General features: G+C 41.9%; 1 protein-coding gene across 1 annotated transcript in view; it reads right to left on the bottom strand.

Moving 5' to 3' along the window:
* The window catches only part of GPR107 (G protein-coupled receptor 107), a 58450-nt gene that overhangs the window by 22507 nt on the left and 13932 nt on the right, over positions 1-22011 (bottom strand). Inside the window, 10 exon segments of the mRNA XM_043499050.1 lie at positions 4600-4643; positions 7399-7517; positions 8687-8804; positions 11245-11312; positions 16212-16293; positions 17318-17414; positions 17417-17450; positions 18822-18932; positions 19778-19834; positions 20893-20927. Coding sequence (XP_043354985.1) covers positions 4600-4643; positions 7399-7517; positions 8687-8804; positions 11245-11312; positions 16212-16293; positions 17318-17414; positions 17417-17450; positions 18822-18932; positions 19778-19834; positions 20893-20927 — 765 coding nt within the window.

The raw sequence follows: 22011 nt of genomic DNA, 5'->3' as shown, positions 1-22011 counted from the left end.
GAAAGCAAGCCCAAAGTATAGGATAATTAATTTTATCATCTCAAACATGAGACAGTCATACAACCTATAGCCTAGACTAGTATTTGACACCTGTATTTGCAGTATTGGAGACCACAGTGGATCAATACAGTCCTACTCCCCTTATTAATGTTAACTCATATCCTCCAGTGCTGATAACAGTTATGGTCTAGATGCTTTATTAGCGCCATGCTGTTTCTTCTCAAGATTTTAGATGTTAGTGTACATCCATGAGGGAGGGGTGTGGTTTTTTTTGTTTTTTTTTTTTAAATAAAGACCTGCAGAGGTGTCTTAGAGTCAGATCCTGCAAAGCTCCCAACACCTACTGAATTTGTTAGGAGCAGAGGGCATTCAGCAGCTTGCAGGATTGGGCCCATCGGTTTGCAGTGTTTCTATGTATTGCGGCAGCAGGAGTAGAGTCTGAATGTGGAAGGTGATCAAATTTTTTTCCACGGGGCGGGGGGGGTGGGCAAGTGTGCGGAAACTTATTTGCCCACTGCACAGCACAAAGGGAACAGTGCCCAGCAGCTATTAGCTGTAACATATTTCCTGTAATACTGCTGCCAACTATGGTATGCTGCAGTGCTTCAGCAAAATTGCTAACAGTTCGTGACCAGACTGCACCAAGTTCCAGATCCCTCCTCACATACACAGGAAGGGGCAGAACAAAGACTGCAGCTGTATTATTTTCTCCCCCTGGAAAAACAGAGAGGGCTTTAAGCCCAGTCACCCTACACTATAAACAGAGGGCCACGTATAGCTAAATGACCGTTGCAATTTAGGAAGGGTAGGTAATCTACAAAACTGTATTCCTATCTCCTTCCTCTCCCCTCACAGTTCTAGTTGTGAGGGATGGAGACTAGAATGAGATTGCAGATAAGTGATCCACAAACCAAATAAATGATTCCACTAGACCTGACAGGATCGCTCCTCTTAATCCTTTGGGGAGTTTCCTATGCTTGTGTCTTCAGATTTGTAAATGAGACATTTGCAGTCTTCAATAGCTGCAGAATAAAAGACAGCCCAGTAGTTCCTATCTGGAAAGCAAGGATTTGGAGAAGGTCGGACTAGAGGAGATGCAGTGAGGCTTTTGCTTAAGTTTAAAGAAGCGGAGGTAAGAAAGCTCTAAAATGCACTAGAGTTATCTGTCAAATGATAGGAAGAGAGAAACCAACCCTAGCCCAGATGGACGTTTGTATCCCACTGCTCTGCAGGCCAATTAGTAACCTGGGCGGAAGCTAGCCATTTTGCTTTAAGAGAGTGGAAGGAGCACATCAGACAAGGCAGAATAATGCACCCAATGGGAGACGCTTTATATCTGAACCACCCCCAGCAAACAGTTCTCACTGCCCAGCCGTCTAAATTGTCCTGTGTCAACAATGAGCATAAGACAAAAGCCACATGGCCATTGTTATTACTTCTTCCAGAGATTCATGCAGGCTGCAATTAATTCTCATTAATTAGCTCAGTCACCTCAGTATTTAGTGGGCTTTTTAAATAGTTATGGGTAAGTGAACCCATTGGGCTTGTAAGCACAGCTGTGACTGTGGCAAATAGAATTATTTGTCAGACTGCCTTTTACTTAGTTTTCTATTCCAGTCAGACTGCAGTCATGACTGTGCCAGGCTCCTGGGGTTACTACCTAATCAACATATTGATCTGTGGCTGGAAAAGGGTCAGACTTACAGCTTAGTAGCTATGTGGGCAGGCAAAACTGCCAGGATACTAAGTCAGAGTGCCTGGGCTACCAGGTTTGGTAGTTCTGAAGGCTTCTCTGTGACCGAGATTTTTAAAATATTTCCTTAAAGAGGCTAAGTCTTCTTCATCAGTGGGAAGGATGCCAAAAGGACCACAGGCCAGGGGAAATGGCTACTGAATTTATGGTGTCAATTCCCAAATGCCCTACAAAGTAGTGGAGAGAGAAATAGGGGAAGCAGCTTCAGAGGTAATAATAGACATTAAATCCTGGCAGGCAATAGGCACTCCAACCAGGACTGTGTCTGCCTGTGCAAGATTCAATCAATTCTAATCACTGAGTATGCAGCACAGCAGCTAAGCTGTGTGATGGAAGGATCTAGAAGCTTTCACTACTTTTAATTCATGAAAGAAACGCTAATGAATTTACAGTCAAATGTTAGCCATTTAAAAGCCAGTCACATTTTTCCTGTATCTTGACAGATAAGCATCCTCCACCGGACAGCATCTACATGGTGATCATAAATGAAAGGGTACATGATTATCTCAGCCAACTATATACCTGTATAAAACAAGCACAAACTCATTTCACTTTGATTATAAGGCAGACCAAATTATCCTTCATCTTCTGAAAGAATTACCCAGGGTGGGACCCATCAGCAAAATTCTGCCTCTGGCCCCACTTTCCCATTAATTACTTAACTGGAGATTTTAATTTGGAGCCCAAGAATCCTATCAACAGCAGTATAATTACTCTGCCTTTAATTAAAAACATTTGGATCTGGCAAGTGAGGCCACATCATCCCATCACAGTGGCAGCTGCTCCTGCCACGAACTAAGGCTAAGCAATATTTTTTTCTGGCACACTATTTCTTTAGCTGCTTTTTTTTTTTTTTTTTTTAAATCAGCAGCAGCTGGTTGGCCATTTGGCTATGGAGGGAGAGATGCACTATAGCAGGGGAGACAAAGGGGTGGCAGAGAAAGAACAAAAAGCAACACATTTCCTTAGTAGTTCCTAATATTATCCAGAGATTTTGCAATGACAGGAATCCCTGTGTTTGCAGGATTCTTTTGCTCACTATGACACAGTGGTTTGAGTCATACAAATAAGTACTTGGAAAAAAGATGGGTAGTAGCGTTCAGATTTTATTTGAATCTTGATCCTGTGCCCCACATTTTACTGTTGGCAACTCTTAAACTCCTCACATTGAGCACCCGTGATGTCAGCTGTTTCACATTTCTGTTTTAGTCAGTGCATTTGGACACTGAGCAAACTCCATAGCACCATCTTGTGAAAAATACTCAACTGCAAGCTGTGGGGGGTCCACCAGCATTATCTCAAGCCACACAAATCCAGGGTTTTGATCATCCCATCAACTGCTTGCAGCCAGGCCCCAGATACTGAATTGCCAGCATCTATGTATTCACATAGCTCATTGAAAGCAAACAGTGATTCTACCTTGGGCACGATCATGCGCACACACACACCCCCGCCCCCCCCCCCAGTTATTTGTATTGCAGTAGCACCTAGAGGCCACAACTAAGAATTAGCACTGCGTGCACTCAAATGCACAAAGTGACCCCAACCCAAGGATCTTACAATCTAAGCATACGTTGAGACAAAAGGTGGACGCAAACCAAACGAGATTCAGAGAGAGGAGGGGGCAAAGTACAATAAATTCATTTTTAAGTATGTTTTATCCTCTGGGGCAGCATGGTAAATCGTTAATAGTGATACTTGTGTTAGATAATTTATGGTAGCAGCTCTTAGATCCATTTCTAGTAGTAATTTTAACACTTCTGTGGTGCTTTTTATCCTTAAATCTCAAAGCACTGTACCCCATCTTTGCAATCACAGGCATCAGCTTCCTCTGAGCCTGCCCAACCCCTGGCTCAAGCCCTGCCCCTAGCCCCAGACCCTGCCCCCACCCCGCCTCTTCTCCATAGTGTGCCCCATCCCTGCTCCTCCCCCTTCCTCCCAGAGTCTCCTGCTCTCCGCAGGACAGCTAATTGCAGTGGGTGGGAGGCACTGGGAGGGAGGGGGAGGAGCTGATTGGCGGGACTGCCAGCAGATAGGAGGCGCGGGGGGACCTTGGCTGCCAGTGGGTGCTAAGCATCAGCCCTGGAGCACCCATGGAGTTGGCACCTATGTTTGTAATATTACCCGTTTTACAGATGGGAAAACAGACAGATTAATTCACTTGCTGAAGTTCACACAGTTGCAGAGCTGGGATGAATAGCCCTAAGCTTGGTCCACTAGATCACAGATGTCCCCGGCATTCAACATTAAAGGTAATTCCAGTATCCCATTCTGGAAGTCATGAGATGGCGAGAAGGATAAAGTTCAAGGATTAAGAGAACACGAGGATGGAGAGATGAAAGGAAAGTATTACAAGAAGGTGAATGAGTTAGAATAGTGAAGTTGTGCTGTCTACTCATCCTACCAGAAGTACTGCCTCTAGCAAAGCAGATTCAAGAATTGAGAAGAAGTGACAGGAACATCTGAAAGTATTCACTGTTCCAGAGGAATTCAGTGTTAAGCTTAAATGGGACAGATCAGCAGGCATGTTAGCTAGGGATGGACTGATTGAGAAGGAACACGAGAACAACTCAGGAAAGCCAGACACTGCATCAGGGAAGGGAGTTCACCCTTTTGCTGCGTGAACAGGCACCCAGCATCATCTAAAGAGTTGTGTCTTCTTTTATTCGTTTTAAGATTAGCAGTTTCTCTCAATCCTTATTCAAGGGCAGACATTTCTCAGTTTAAGATCTTTAAAACCTCAAGCCTTTGGAAACCCAGGGAAACCCGGGAGGGAGCAATTTATAACATTTAGCATGAAGCAGCAAAAAATAAAATAAAATAAAAATATTAATGTGATTACTTGCCTTTCCTATCTGTGGCTGAGATCTCTTTTAAGTGTCTTATTGACCTAAAAAAAGGTGTAGGTTTAGTTATAAAGTTAGCACTTCATTACTTTGACTTATAACACTACAAATAAACACTGTCAGAGTCCAGCAAGCTTTGTAGCATGGACAGTATTTTCTTGGTTAAGTGTCTACAGCATGTTTTACACTGCATGCACTTCACCACCACCTCCTCAAGACAGATATTTTAGAGTTTCCTGTACCAGAGTGCCCTCTGCTGAATTGGAAAAGTGACATCTAAGTTCTGCATTATCCTATGAAAACTACATGGAAGGGACAGGGATGAGACAGACACTGGGATAGTGTCCATTTAATACAATTCTCCACTGGTAGGAGAAAGCTCTTTTGCTACTACTCAAAGTAATGTCAAGAGGTTGGCATATTAATGCTCTTTTAAACCCTTTTCACTGAAGAGGGTGATCTCCGCTTATGGCTCCAAGCAGGCGTTATGATGCAGCAACAGAAGCCACTCTGCAGGAATGGCATCTCAAGGACCCAGTCCTATTTACCTGCTCACATGATAAAAGATAAAAACACCCTATCACCTGTGGGTGAACAAGTTACACAAAGTGATCACTCTATCTGATTTATCAATCCTCATCCTCAAAGGAAACCAGCACAAACATTTTCAAAAGATGAGCCTGGAAGCTTAAATTCATTAGTCTGCAGACACTAAAAAAAAAATTATGAACTGAACAGACACTGGATTTATGGTTTATTATAATAATCTGTAACCCACTAACCCCCTCTTTTTGTCCTATGATTGAGGAGGTGCTAATGGGCTACTCTACCTTGTATGGTTCCCTGACAATATGTGCTAACTACTTATGCTAAGTTTAAACAATACTTCCCCATCTGCAATCTGTTCCACCTTGCATTTTGCTGTGACTGGAGTATTTTTCCCAGACCTGAAGAAGATCTCTTTGTGGCTCAAAAGTTTGTCTCTTTCACCAAAAGAAGTTGGTCAATAAAAGATATTACCTCACCCAACTTGTCTCTTGCTCATGAATCATCCTATTGGTTTAAATGAAACTATCCACATAAAGGTGGATCTGGATTTCAAACCAAAAATTTCAATGCCAATTTATGTGAACATCTTGGCAACAGAGGGACACCGCATTTGTGATAAAACACCACAGAATATTTCATTAAAATGGGTTAACTCATTAGAAACAACAACAATAGATCATCTCCTGCTGACATAGCGCTGTCCACACTAGTGTGTCTGTCGGTGTAACTTATGTTGCTCAGAGGGGTGTTTTTTCACACCCCTGAGCGACATAAGTTATACTGAAAAAAGTGCTAGTGTAGACAGCCTCACTCCAACTCTGTGAGAGGCGTAGTGCTTAAGTCCACATAGTTAAGTTGACGTGGCGTCAGTGCAGACACAGTGTTGCTTACATCGACTGTGGTTATCTTTCAGAAGCCATCCCACAATGCTCCACCCTGATAGTTTAATAGGTGCAAGCACTCCTGGTAAGGACACACACTGCCAGCACAAAGAGTAGTTAATTACAGTGGTGGCTGTTAGTCCTGGTAACTGAGGTCGACTTAATTTTGTAATGTAAACTTGCCCTAAGATTTTGCTTCCAAGAAGTTGCAGGCACAACGTTAGTCACAGTACATTTCTGACTCTTTCACCAAAAGAAGTTGGTGAAACGAGAGCAGCCATGAGAACAGTTTCTGACGTTAGGGATTTGGAAAGAATTGTCACAGTAAGTATTTATACATGTTTACTATAGAAAAACAAGAATAGCTTTATCATGCAAGTTAACACTCCCATACTATTTACATTATTTAATTTACAACATTGTTAGCGTAAACCCTAAAGTTTGGTTTGGTTGTATTTTTGGGAGGAGCGGGAGGGAGGTAAAGTATGGGGAAGAGAGGAATTTAGGATTTCCTGGAGGACATTCTACAGTGTCAGGGGAAATGTCACTGAGAATTTAAATAGCTCTCTGTGAAAGGACTAGACCTGCACAAAGGTAATCCAATTTAACTACAAAACTAGCCAAGCTGGAGATGATGTTTAACTCCATAGCTGAGCAGCCAGCAGTTTTCTAGAGTATGGCATGGAATATCTGCACAAGAGGTGTGCATTTAAAATGATGGTCTTGTGAAGTTCATTATACAAGAGGTTTATGCTCCTTTCTCTGTTACAGAAAAAACATCAAGAGGATTAAGGATCAAAATATGGGAGCCATTCTTCTTTTACTAATCAAAGGAGCCAGAAACTCCTTTGTCTCCTCATTTAAGCCCAGCTGCTTGTCTGATTAAGACTAAAACGGACTTCAGCGGACAAATATTCTGGCTAAATGCCTCTTTTAAGGACCAAAGATAGAAATAATTCAGCTAAATGCTTTTGTTTAGCCAACAATATTTCCTTGCCGAGTAGAAGGAAGGGCAGGGAAGCGTTCCTTATAGGATCATTCCTTGTAAAGTGAGGTAAATAAATACACAGATACTGGCTGAAAATAGCCTCTTCCACTGGACATAGCCAGCACCACTGATTGCCTGACTTTCAAACCCAGATCACTAAAACAAAAAACTGCTTCTGTATCTAATGACTTCAGCACTTCTGAAAGGCCTCAGACTGATTTTCTTGGCTTTTTAATTTATAATAAAAGCAACACCTCGTCACCCCTGCCCCCCAATTACCTTGTGTGACCCCCTGTAGGCTGAAACCCATCGGTTGAAAAAAAAATCACTGCCCTAAACCATCAGGACCCCAGAAGCCACATATTGTATACAATGACTCACCATACTACTGGAAATAGGATCACTCCACAACACAGTAGGTCTACCAGGAATAGAATTTGTTTCCACAGCCCATGGTCAGTTGTTGCCTCTTCGATGATGTATGCCACATTTGCCAGGACCTACAGGACACAACAAGACATTAACACTGCTTCACAGGACCACTCTACGAAGAGAGACTAGAAGTGGCATCGTGGGACTCCACTTTTGTCTCTCAGCGACTCCAGGTCAAGTGCACCCATTTTACATGGGAAAAGTTGTGGTTGGTTGGGGTTTTTTTTTGGCTGCCAGCTCTGCAAACTCAGTCTGTCCTCACAGAAAGAGCCCACACTGACATTCATGAATCAACACCTGTAATTACGCTCAGCAACTCCACTGTGCCCTTTTGTCTAAAAATCATATGCTCAGTGACACCGTCTAAGGATTTTCACAGGTGTAATTGATTGAACATAATTTCTGCTGATATATAAGAATAAATAGAATCCTTGTTACTCTTTACTTGTGCTGATCTATAGGGTCAATAGGAATAAGAAATAGCAAAACTTATTCATTTAAATATGTAGATAGAACTGAATACACACAAGGAGCAGATGGGTACTGAGGGCCAGTCTCCTGGTCTGTCTAAACTGAGTGAACGACTCAATGTTCTGTGCTTCACATCCCAGCGCTCCTGCTCTATGTTTATTCCAATAGCATCTAAGATCTGTGCTACCGTTTTTAGAAGACAGGAAGCTAGCTTACACGGTAAGAGGACTAAGGTCCACTGTCCGATGCCTCCAGTACCAGTACTACTATTTCTGGAGTAGGAGGGGCATTCTGGTCACTATGAACACATTGGGTATATTTTACCTGAAAGCCTGGAGACCTCCAATTCAAGACTCCTTCTGCTAACCTCACTCCAGTGGTACAGAGCAGCTCGTTCCTGATCTCTGCTTAGTAATTTAACACTACTCTAGGGGCCAAATTCAACCCTAGTGTAAGTGAATGCAACTTCATTACAGTCAGTGCCCATTTGGTCCCTTGTATCTGCTACTCAGCATGATGGGGAAAAGTGTCAAAGTCACTCAAGTGACCAGATATTGCCTTCTCCACAGACACTCAAGAGATTACAACTTGAGCTTCACTCTACTATCACTGCATTGATAGGCTTGTTCTGGGAATAGCTTTGCTGTACTTCACTTGATGACCACTACTCTAGTGCAATTTGCCATCAAGTGGGAGACCTTAGGCTAGAACCCACATTTTAGGAACATTTAATCCTAACCCTACTTGTTACCAGTTCTTTCCTCGCCTGTAGTGGGATGACAATCATGAAGACCTTTTTGTCTTTATCTGAAAGGATGTATTTAATGAAAGCCCAGCCAGTGCCAATCAGTATGATGGTGATGAACAGCAGAAGGTCCTTCAGCCTGAAAAAGAAACAGATATAGCAGTGATACACAGATCCTATTGTAGTAGAGGGCAAGAGAGAGAGAGCCTGGAGCATTGGGACTGGTGCAAGAACCAAAGTCAAGTCAGGTATTAAAGGAGATGCTTACAAGTTCACGGTCTGGTAAATGAACTTAGCAAAGGTACTGCTAGCATTGCTAAAACACAGGCACTCCTAGGAAGTACTAGGCACTGGATATGTATGTGAACACATTCCAAAAGATTAGCATAGGTACATCCTGACCCAAAACAAGATAAGAGAGTTTGACAGCAATGATGAATAGGGATGTTTTGCCCAAGACATCTGGAGAAAGGTACAAGGGGAGGTAACAAACAGATGTCATTAAACACATAAGGTGGTACACAAGTTGTTTGTCTCAGTCTATAAATGTTGGGGTATCTTGCCTTAAAACTTTGTGTGGCTAAGGGGACAACAGAAATTCCCACTGCTGACTGAGCCGCTCCTTACTCCTGGGCACTCGTGTTAGTGTACCTGAAGCGCCTATGGGACAGTAGGACTGTGCCTTAAAAGTAATAAACCTAGCTGAGTGCCCTGGTCACCGAATTGTGCCTGTGGTCTTTCTTTATAAATAACATTGAGGTTTGCTGAATTAGCAGGCTGCATTCTTTGCTAGCGCTGATAACACCGGAGCTCCAAGAACAGAAGTACTGAGCAGCCTGGACAGCATTAACGAGGCAACAACATTCCAGCCTTCAGCACTTACCACCACCCATCACAATCCAACTCTGCCCAGGTCATCTCTTCTGCAGCTGGCTTTAGCAACACCATAAACGCAAGCAAGTGTACTTCTGTTGAAACCTGACAAGCAATTATCCTACAAGAGAGCATATTAACTTGCATATAACTGTATCGCACAGGTTAACAATTGTAAATGAAGTCTAACTTTCTCATGGGTGAATGTCCTTTGAGGAAATGTATTTGTCTACTTCAAGCTTTAAAAAACCCTACAGGCATTTGGACTCTCTCTTCATGCAACAAATTGTCAGCTATGTCCCCTCTCCACACTGAGCAAGAACAAATTAGTTCCTGTAATAAGACATTATTATACTCAGAGTGTCAACACAAGCAAATACTCACTCCCAGAATCCCTTTTACAACTTCACCCACATCAGTACAAACTCCTTGCAGCTGCTCTCTATAGTGAGGACCTTCCTCTGTATACAGGGCTGGTAACTGCGTCTTGTCACCCAACCTGCAGCACCAGAGACAGCTTGCCCCTCCTCCCCATATCAACTGCAAAGGAGGTGAAAGATCCTGAACTACATTAAAGAACTGACTTCAGTCAACAGAGGATACAAGTTTACAGTTAGATATCTTTGATACCATTACACTGGCTCCTGATCATGAGTTGCGTTTCCAGCCTTCTGTTGGTTTTAACCATCAGAACTCTAGTGCTTCTTAAATGACATATTAGTAACATATGGGAATTAAAGTTGAGAAGGCCTCACTATACCCTCATAACATTCTGATGAAAATGCCTATTGTGACTAGCTTGTAATCAGTTTCAATACAAAATTAAATTCATAAGAACAATGGAGATGCAGTAAGCATATTATGGCCAATACAAAAGTTTCCTTATGGTCTCCCCCTTTAACGCCCAGGAACAGCTCCTAGGCCTCTGTTATTGCTCCTCACTTTTCCAAAGGAACAGAATAAAAAACACCTGACATGCATCAGTTTTACTGCTCCCCACAGAGTTCTGTACAGCTGCAGTGAAACCAACCAGCATCTTGTTAGTTTCACTCTGTTGCTGCCGCTTGGAAAAAGCTATAGCAGGAGCAGAAATTGGAGCCATTTATCTGAAGACGCAGGCAGACCATACACCATCAGTTTACATGTGCAATGTTGTCTTAGCTTAGATTTTTAGCCCTTACAGGATCTCTTTTGAGAAAAACAACGAGGAGTCCGGTGGCACCTTAAAGACTAACAAATTTATTTGGGCATAAGCTTTCATGGGTAAATAACCCACTTCTTCAACTAAGAAGTGGATTTTTTACCCACAAAAGCTTATGTCCAAATAAATGCGTTAGTCTTTAAGGTGCCACCGGACTCCTTGTTGTTTTTGTGAATAGACTAACAGACTAACACGGCTTCCCCTCGGATACTCTTTTCTGAGTACAACTTCTGTAGAAACCAATCGCCACTGGCAAGTATAGTGGTTGAAACTAAGAAGCTAAGCCACTGAAATTTAAAATGGCTTAAGTGTACTCCAGGAGGACTGGGAAAAATCAGCAGTATCTCTGGTGTGGTTAAAGGCAGTAGCAACACACATGGAATGTACCTAGAATACAAATTCAAGCAAGGCTTTATTGGAGGTGTTACAGTGACTGTTCAAGAGAATTCTGACTCAATGAACAATCTCAGAACAGGAGTATGCAGGCACTTTCTAGTATACTTACAGGTAAGTGATGTAATAGACAACAGCCCAGCCTTTAATGGAAAATCCCTGACAGGAAACGTAGTGGTAGTCAAATCTGGAAGCAGAGAATACAAGAAGTCATTTCATTAAACTCCTTCACCAACACTGCAAACCCTGCTAGATCCACTCTGTGATGGCCTTTTCAACTCTTCTGTATCCCAGAGAGCACCTACCATCAACTCTCAGTAGTTTTAAATTAATTTTTACTAGGCTAGAACAAACTTGCCATTTTCCATTTATAATGATGTCTTAGTAGATCTCCACCTAAGTGTTACCAGAATATATAGAAGTATACAAGCATTAACAATTACTCTTACGAGAGTACCCCTTTTCATCCCCCCAACTTCGCTTATATTTAAAGATAATCACTTATATTCAGGATTAAATATCAGTTTTTCTATTGTTTTAGTTGGGCTGTGTTAACGACTAGCCTTTTCTATTTTTACCTTTACCGGCAGCCGGGTTCAAAGTTGTTAGACTTCAAAGACAGTAATTACTTGGCAAGCTTAGAGTGATTATCCCAGCATGCAGCTGAAAGTGGACATTGTGGTAGGCATCAGCATAGGAGGATTAAATCACCACCACTACCCTCACTGAAGAGACCCTTCCAATGGGAAGGCAAGTCTAAATATAGTTTATTACCAGGTGACGCTAGATAGTCTTTGTATTAATGCTTCTAATGTTAGAAGAGTTATGGCATGGCTAGATATAAAACACTGATTTCTAGTGTACCGGCCCCCAAATTACCTTGCTTTATGGACATTCAGGGTATTTATTCATTTAAATTTCTATGAAGCTGAAGAAACTATGACCTAAGAGTCCAAGTCAGATCTAGATGGCTAAACGTTTTTAAGATTTATGTAGCATGTGCTCTTAAAACATGCTACTGCATTCAGGATACCATCTTGTGGGCAATGGCAACAAACTGGCAAGCACCTGCAACGTGGAATGTAAGTTCACTTACAGGTAAGTCAGGAGAGATAGTTGAGGCAATGGCTAGAAGGAAAATCTGTATACTATGTGGTGTGGAAGAAAGAGTAAAATCTTAACAGATTATTTTAAATTTTTGGGTCTGGAGAAAAAAGAAAATGAATCGGGTAGCTGTCATTGTAATCCCAGAGATTGGTAAGGGTCTGATGAGGGTAGAAAGAAGAGGAGACCAACTGATAGTGTGACTGAGGACAGACTGTAAGGTTATATGTGTGATGTCAGCATATGCTCCGCAACAAGGTAGACCTTTGGAAGAGAAGGAGAACTTTAGAAATGAGCTAGCAGAGTTGTCGGTTATGGTTGAGTGTAACAACTTTGTAGTGGTTGGTGGGGATTTAAATTGCCATGTTCACGAAGGGAACACAGTAGGAGTGGTGTGTAAATTCGGCTTTTGTAAAAGAAATTCTGGAGGAGAGAAATAAGTTGAGTGGTGTTCAATGGATTGGAAAAAGACTCTCACAGGGTGACATATTACAGTGGGAAAAAGTAAAGCCTAGATGGTCTACAGTGTGATAAAAAGAACATATGAAAATGGTAAAAGATGTAAAGGTTATAGTGAGTGACTGTGTGGCAGAATACGATATGGTATGAACAGCTAAAATCCAACTGCAACCTAAGAAAACAGAAGAGATGAAATTGCACTGGTAGTTATGTATGTGGGGGTAACAATACATGGAAGTCTGGAGAGTTTTGAGGTGTTGGTGGAATTGAGACAAGGCAATGTGCTGAGCACTACTCTTCACCTTACTTACAGAGTTAATTAGTAAGAGAACCGACCCTGCAGAGACACAGAAAACAATTGTGTGCTGAAGATTTGGCCCTTTTGGCTGACAGCACCTATACATACAAAACAATGGGATTTATATTAGCTGTTACTAGTTTTAGTGGGGTAGCTGCCCCACTCCTATCCTAGATGGGGCTTCAGCAGGCCAGGGAGGTGGTGCAGGTGGGCAGCCAATCAGAGAAGGTCTGCTAGGGAGCCAATCAGAGGCTGAGTTAGAGACAGCCAATCAAAGCCAGACTCAGCCATATATAAAGGCTGCCCAGCAGGCAGTCTCTCCCTGGTGGTCAAGGGAGGAGGACTGGCTCCTGGGCTGAAAGGTAGCACCTTGGACAGAGCAGTGCTAGGGAAGGGCAGAAGGAGCTGAGGAGCTCCAGCCAAGGAAAACCCCAGGCTGCCGGCCTAGCTACCAAGGGCTGGGCAGGTGCGTAGGGCCGAAGGGGAAGCGGCCCAGGGACAATAGCAGGGCAAGGGGAGAGAAGGAGGGCAGAGAGGCTGCTGCTAGAGGGTCCCTGGGTCGGGACCCAGAGTAGCAGGTGAGCCTGGATCCCCCCTTCCCCTTGTGCTACACCTGGCTGAAGAGGAGCATGGCCTGATCCAGGCTGTGGCTGCTCCCTGCAATAAGGGGCTAGACTTAGAGGCTGCAGCCGGCCACTACAACAGGTGCAGATCGTGGACTTCTGGTAACACCAAATCCCCGGAAGGGGGCGAGACCAGAGCAGTGAGCAGTGCCGGAGGGCAGTGTCCTGAAGAGGACGCTGCTGAGTGGGAAGCAACGAGGGTCCCTGAAGCAGCAGAGCAGACGAAGGGCAAGGCACCAAGCGAAAAGTGCTCCATGACTGGACAGAGCTAATTTCCAGAGCAACCAGGGGAGGCGCCAGCGGTGGTGAGTCCTAACCCCATTACACTACTCAAGAAAGAGATCTTAAAGTCAACGTGGATAGTTCTATGAAAACACATGCTCAATGTGCAGCAGCAGTCAAAAAAACTGCCAGAATGTTAGGCCCCATTAGGAAAGGGTTAGATAATAAGACACAAAACATCATAATGCCACTATGGTATCCACACCTGGACTACTGTGTCCAGTTATGGTTGCCCCAACTCAAAAAAAGATATTAGAATTGGAAAAAGTACAGAGAAGGAAAAAAAAACAAAAAACCTCACCCCGATTAGGGGTATGGAACACCTTTCATACAGGGAGAGGTTAAAAAGACTGGGACTTTTCAGCTTAGAAAAGAGGTGACTAAGGGAAGGGGGGCATGACAGAGGTCTATAAAATCATGAATAGTGTGGAAAAACGCATAGGGACGTGTTATTTATCCCTTCACATAATACGAGAACTAGGGACCACGCAATTAAAATAATAGGCAGCAGGTTTAAAACACACATAAGTACTTCTTTACACAATGCATAATGAACCTGGGGAATGATTGTCAGTGGAAGCTGAGGTGGCCAGTGGATCACTGGTCGTCAAAATTACTCCAAAATGTACATTGAAATAATATTTAAGGAGTTATGTACATATACTGAAGTTATGTTTTGAAGGTTTTGGAGTTAAGGCAGGTCACCTGGAGGTTACATACCTCGGAGCTGTTCCCTTTAGGCAGGAGGCTACTGACATCTATCTCCCTGTCTGACCATTTGTGTATTATATGCCTGACAATGTATGTCTATTGACATACTGTGCATGTAAGTGCAAACTGAGAGACTGCGAAATCTACAAGAATCAAAAAAACAGCTGGGGTTTGTCTATCCTGTTTATGAATAAAAACAAAGGATTAGTCTGGCATATGTTGGAGTGCAAAGAGATATACGGACTCCTCCATCAAGGAGTGTGCATGTCTCATGAAAGAAGGGCCACCACCTCTGTTACTGTAAAGTGCTGCAGGGATTTGGGGTGAGCAATACTTTATCAGACAGGAGAGTATCTGCTTAAGTCCAGGCTCAAGAATGCATGTTATGATTTTATTTCATATGTAGCCATTTGTTTCCAATACTTCTATTTGAATCTCTGCTTTGTTATATAAACATACTTCATTTCAGTACAAACATATCTAAGTGCTGTGAGTTAGGCACAGCAGTGAACTGAGGTGAAACTGGTAAGTTGGGATGTATTGTTTCTTTGGAAGCAGTAAACCTGCAGGTCCTGAGAGGGTCTAGTGGATCAGGAGCTGGACAATCCAAGGAGAAGTTTAGAGGGCTCAGGGTTGGAGTGTGGCTATCACTAACCTGTAGAGACACAGTAGGGCCTACAAGGCCTAGAAGGGAGAGCTTGTGTTGCCTGTGGGCAATGGAATTGGGGAGCTGACCCACAACAGGCACAGACATGGCTTCCTCATGCGAGGGCAGGCTCGTAGCAAAGTACCTTGCAACTCTAGGTACCTTTGGGAAGTGTTACAGAGAAGAATGATCAACAAAGAAAGCATGGGAGGAAGAGGACAGCAAGAAAGAATGTGGAAGACAGAGGACATGATAGAAAGACTGTCGAAGTTTGCAGAGAAAAGAAGTGGAACTCCAAGACCTATGAATCCATGCTATGGACCAGACGGAGAGGCAAAGAATCATGGGCAGTTCTGACCTCTGGTAAACAGGAAAAGGAGTCAAGAAGTGAAGATGTGCACGACCACCCCATCCTGATATACCTGACTGCAGCCACATCACTTAGGGCTGTGACTTCATCAGCTCTACTAGGCTAAGTCAAACTTTAGAACTGGAAGGAAACTCAAAACTTCTGCAGCAGTGGTGTTGAGTCGTTAGGCAGCAATCTTTGCTTGATGCCTATAAGAAAAGGAACATTAATATCTTGGCCAACTGTGGTCTTTAGCATTCTCATGGTACTGCTTCCAAGAACAGGAAGGCTAGTTCTCTCTCCTAATCAAATTTCAATGCAAAGTTTACACTCTGTGGCTGCTGAGTGTCCCCTGTAGTTTTAATGATTAACATATACCACGCTTCTCCTCCTAAGAAATACTGCACAAAATTGTTGGCACAGAATTCTTGACATGTTCCACCTCGGAGGAAGCTGCATTTCAGTAATGGGAGAAGTGATCCATATATAGATAATTTGGAAAGTGTTTTGGAATCTCAGCACAGAATATGCCATTTCCTGGATATATCTTGCCCTGCTTTCCACTTGTTCAACTTCCCCCATATGGGAGAAATAGAGAATATTTTATATTTACCACATGGAACATCAAGGACAGAGATTCTGTGACAGGGAGGGCTGCCATTAACCAGTGAATCTTAAACACATCATTCCTGTAAACACAAGGAGGCAGAAGTAGCATAAGCCAAGAGTCCCAAATAGACACATTAAAAAAATGCCCCTTGAGATACTGCATCATATATGGACACATTCTGTCTTGGGCTTATAAACCGAGCTTCCTGTTAAGGCACCATTCTCTTCAATAAATGTTTCCATTTGAAGTAAAGATGAATGTGTGTATTTAAAATGGCAATGCTGTAAGACTATATTTTGCATAAGGATCATAACTGACTTTAGAAATTCAAGAGACAAGGTAGGTGAGTAATCTTTTATTGGACCAACTTCTGTTGGTGAGAGAGAGAGAGCGAGAACGAACAGAACTTGGTCCAATAAAAGGTATTGTCTCACCTACCTTGTTTCTCTAATATCCCAGGATATACATACAACCTTAGAAATTCACGTTAATTTACATGCAGCTCATTTCACACAGCTAAAAAAAAAATCTTAGTTCTTTGCATTTTGAAGTCATTTTGTTTCTTTTGGGACTTCGTATCCTGAAGTGGTACCTCTAGAGCAGCAGTGTCCAATAGAAATTCGATGCTAGCCACACTGCTAGCCACACTTATGGTTTTGAATTTTTCTTATTAGCCACATTATAAAAAAGCCACATGCATTAGCCACAATTCAATAGCCCATTAGCCACATTGGCTAGCGGTGAACATATTGAACACTGCTGCTCTAGAGTGCCCATTGAGCTACAAGAGTATCCACTAGCTGTCAGTAAAAGCAGTCCCTACAGTTACCATTTCCAATTAAGCGCTCTCAGCAAATCAAATGTCCTTCAGGAATAAAAACAAATTTTGGTAAGTTTTATATTTAGAAGCTTTTTAAGCATGCAAGACTGTTTTAAACTACAAAGTTGTCTTACTGTAACTCAAAAATGTATGAATCAAGTTCTATTGGAAGATGGGAGGCCAAGGGAAGGCAAGAGGAGGATAAGAGACAAAACTGTTCTTCAGCAGAGACCAACACAAGCCAGGTTCACACTTGTCATTATGCTGTAGAAAATCAGTCTACCTGCATTTACGAAGGATGTGGATCCACACAGTCCCAGAAAGAAAGAGGAGGAAAGCCATAGAAATGCAGAGTTTTGGAAGTGGGATCTCACCCGCGAGAGGTAACTTTCAGGGTTCTTTTCCTTGATCTCTATCTGATTAGAGAAGTGTCAGATGTGTAGCTGAGAGAGTCCTTTGACTATTGCCATTTGGTTAATTATTGCAATTCACAATCACAGATGCATGAGCTTAGAATTCATATTCCTAAAGCAATAGTGCTTTCCACCCCAAGGAGTCCCAGAATACTGCACACTAAACACATAGGAATCACTTGTTTGAAATGCAGCTGCTGCTTAATCATGAACAGTAAAATTATACAATAAGAGAGGACAGCAACTGAAGATGCCTTCTGCTGATTGAATTGTATAGGGTAATTCAGGGAGGCAGAATGTAACTCCCTCCAAGAACAACTTATTACAAGCAGTGAACTGTAGGGTCTGTCCATACTTGAATCAGACACACTAGCCAGAGCCTTGTTTAAATAAGGAGCATAGCTCAGATTCTAATGTGTACAAGCCTTCACAAAGATTCATAACCAACACTTAAAATCTCTTAAATGTGTTACAATAGATTTCTCCTCCTGTCAGGGGGAAGGAAGCACTTTCCTACTGCAATTCTACTACAAAGATCACTTCTACAGCAAGTGAAACCAAGTTTCACATCAGCTGAACTCTTCAAGTCAGTAACTCAAGTGCTTTTTAAAAAGCTGGAATTTGTTCAGAGTGTGTTTAAAGAGCCCTACTGAGGCTGGTGCTAACAGACATAAAAAAGCAAAACACCAGTTAAATCAACTTGGATCTTCACATAACCCCACTCACTACCATCTTCAACTCGAGTCTCATTTCCTCTCCTACCCACCCCCTCAGTGAAAGCAACCAGATCTCATTCTTGCAGATTATAAAGATGCAGCTCAGGGAAGCTTTAGGCTGCCAAGTTCTTTCGTTTCCTGGAATACCTACTATAATACTCTGCTATTCAGATGCTCCCTTCAGTGATGTGTAGTACAGATGTATCCTGTGTTAAGCTAGAAAGACAGAACACGTAGAAATTCAAGAAGGCTGATAACTAAGATTGAGACAGTGCCTTAACGTCTGCCATTATGTAAAGAAAAGGGATTTGATGAGAGGGGAGAAGCACACACCACTGCGTTGGCTCTCCCGGATGGAGTCTTTACATCTTCATCCACTTCTTTCTGGCACTGTTTTATTCCTTAAATTCTTCCTATTACACCACAGTTGATACTAAAACTACTTCCTTAGAGGATGCCACTGATATGCAACAAGACATTAGAAGGATATGTTGGATACAGCTGTGTCTCCCCACCCCAACTTCCACCCCGCCTTCCCCCAGCAATCTGTGCAGAGCACATGAGTTAGTGCTCCTATGGTGAAGTCTCATGCATCATTTTACACTACTGATTAAGCAAATGTAAGAGCTCTAAGTTATGTTTTACACATAATACTCACATCAAGGCTAAACAGGAGCTGATCACTGGTCTGCACATCACTGCCAACACATTTGTGGAAGCAAAGTCTGTATAGACCTCCTTCGTTTTCAGAGTGGATATTAAAATAAAACTAAAAATAAGAACAAGGAAAGTCAGCATATTTATACCTTAGAAAAGCATTGCTCTGCTGTAAAACAATCTCCAGGGGAATATGAAAAGTCCTTGACATTTAGGATCATACTGCCCCCTTTCCATACTTGTACAGTGACAAAGTTAGCAAGATGCCACTGTTTATAAGTCTTAAAGAAACTCAAACTGCATTCCTACACTTAATTCCTTGACTATGCATTCTGGTAAATCCAGCGCCATTAGATACAGGAATCATAGCATTTCAATAGCTTATTTTGTGTGACACGGTACAATGTCCTACGAATGATAGGCAGAGACAGAAGATTAGAACTGAGTATGATGTGAACAATTTTAAGGCTAAACCAAAAACTGTCACATGCCACAAAATCTGTTTTTATCAGCAGTAGCCAGCAGTTAAGTTTTAGACAAAGCAAGTAAGAGCACTGAAGTGAGAAAGTTTGTTAATCTGGTCTGACCCTGAAAATCTACAACTTTGAGTACTGGTGTCACACTGCCAACCTACCGTTAATCCAAGTTTTTTCTATATTTTTGTATCCCTCATTACAGAAAGCAACATTTATTACATTCAAACTAGTTCACTGTAAGGAGCACCACATGAATGAGTGGTTTACAAGACATGCTCCTGCATCTTATAAGGAAGAAGTCTTTTACAGCTTTCTCCCCTCCACAAAAGAAGAATCCATCTAAAAAATTATATGTGCTATCGAGAGGCATCTTTATTAACAGAATGGGAGATTATGAAAGGGGGCAGTGGATTTATATTTTTCAGCAAGTGCTACAGTGAAGGGAAAGAGTTTATGGAAGAGCTACTGGCAGAAATCTTACCTGGAATGAAACAGTTCCTTTATCTTTATGAAAACTGTGCTCTTGCTCCATTACATTCTGGGGAAGAAGAGTAAAAAAAATGCTAGAAGTGGCTTCTAACAAGTAAATACTGCAGTTGTCATGAAATCAGAAATACATGGTGTACTTTGCATGACTTACATGTAGGGCCTTTCATTTTCAGTTTTTATTTTATTTAATTTTTCCCAGGAATTGATCATAATTTATTACCACAACAACAAAAACAGGTGAAAAATCAGTGCAAAAAACTTAATTTTTCTGGGTAAACATTAGGGTTCATTTTGGTGGACAGCAAGACGGGGGGGAAGTATTCAGTAGATTAATGCTTTGAATTCCATTCATCAATGTGGTTTGCTGCAGAACTAAAACAGAACATATTGCCAGCTCTGAGTTTAATAAAACAATACATCTCTAATCCTCAAATAAAACTTTTCATTAGAGAAAAAAAAAGAGTTTACTGTTGTAGACTTAGAACTATTAGCCTAAAAATATTTACATTTAATAATTGGGCCACACCATTTGCAGCACATACACTCAACTTCATCCTTTTCTCCTGTTTTTGTTTTTTTTAAATTTTCAAATACATTCTTGTGTTCTGAAACAATTCTGACAGATTTGTTTCCTTCTTGTTTTAGTGTGTCAAATTCTTAAACTTTCAAGCTGTTAACAGATAAATAGTATGTGGTGAGCATGAAATTCATCAGTACACATCAGAGCTTGTGTGCGTGCCTGTTTGTTATTGTGTGCATTTTCTAGACTAATACATAGCCTTACTTCAACAGGCAGCTTTGCATATACACACAGACTAATGTATTATCGCCATACATATCTCTCATGCAATGTATTTTTTCCTAATAAAACAAGTTATTTTTATATATTTGAAAGATACAAAAGTAAGGTGAAAATCAGAAAAAACTAAACTTTTTGTAAAACCCAGGAATTTTGGGAAAAAAAATCGGTTTAAACTGAAAACAAAGGGACTTACTTATACCCCACTCTGATCAATACACCCACTTTCCATTCCAGCTTGAGTCTGAAAGATCCTCCCCACCCCTTCCCATTGATAATCCTGAAAACAACTAGTTTCACAGTCTTACCTGAGATGCTGTTATGCTTCTTTTGGACTTGTCACCTAGAGAATAGAGCATTCAGAGCAAATTCAGACACTTTGAATTCAGAAATTTGCGAACATGCTGCATTTCCTTCTGTTTTGTGCCTGGCCATTATACTACCCAGTTTTAATCTTGTCTATCTACCAGCTTCCTAGAAGATTTAAAATCCCAGAGGCAAATCTTTGACCACACACACCATCACCAACTGAAGATCAATACAGCGTTGGATTTCCCAGACTCGTGTACCTCCCAAGGAGTACTAGTACTAAAGAAGTCACCGGTCTATCCCTCCAGCAGTAATGTAACAGTAAGTGACCATGTGTTATCTACCAGATTAAGGTTGAGATCCTGTCCTCAATCCAAGTTTTTCTAGAGTTGATGGGTAGACTGTGATGGAACAGCACAGTCCCACTTCAATAGACTCTATGAACATTGGCTGGAGATAGAAGCCATCAGGAAGTGAAAGTTCAAGACTCGAGCTCAGCCAATGACCCTTGGATGTCAGCATGTTGTACCAACGCACACGCTGCATTTCTTAATACAAGACCAAGCAAGAGCAGGCACATTCGTGCAGTAGAGCTCTCAATAGATTTGCAGATTTGATTATTTGTATCTATTTAGTGCCAGTATTGTTTTCGCAACTATAAACCTAGTAACCCAAGTACAAACATGAAGAGCAGGCAGTCAATTTTCACCTAAAGCTACACTGGAAATTGTGAAAGTGTTACTGCAAGACAGCCACCTTGAGCCATTTAAAATGAGCCTCCTACATTTCTTTCTACCCCTTTCTCAGTGACAGGATAACAAACTGTTTACAGGTAATCTCAGAGCAGAGATTGTCAGATACTGGCACCCCTGCCGGTAAAGAACCCAGACAACAAACCACACAGACTCCAGGAAAGGCTGCTGTAGCAGAAGATATCACTGCCACTGTGTTGAGATGAGTAAGAGTCAGAGACTTGAGCCTAAAGGGTGATGTTGAGCCTAGGTGAATTTAGCACATTAAGACAACGTGCCAGGTTCTGGCTTAGTAAGACTACACCATGGATAAGTCAGAACACAATTTGGCTCCATGAGTTTCAAACACAAATTCAGATCCAGAAC

Source organism: Dermochelys coriacea, chromosome 16 (genome assembly GCF_009764565.3).
Source record: "Dermochelys coriacea isolate rDerCor1 chromosome 16, rDerCor1.pri.v4, whole genome shotgun sequence".
Classification (NCBI taxonomy): Eukaryota; Metazoa; Chordata; order Testudines; family Dermochelyidae; genus Dermochelys; species Dermochelys coriacea.
Note: the sequence above shows the minus strand (reverse complement) of the source record. Positions and strands in the feature narration are given on the sequence as shown.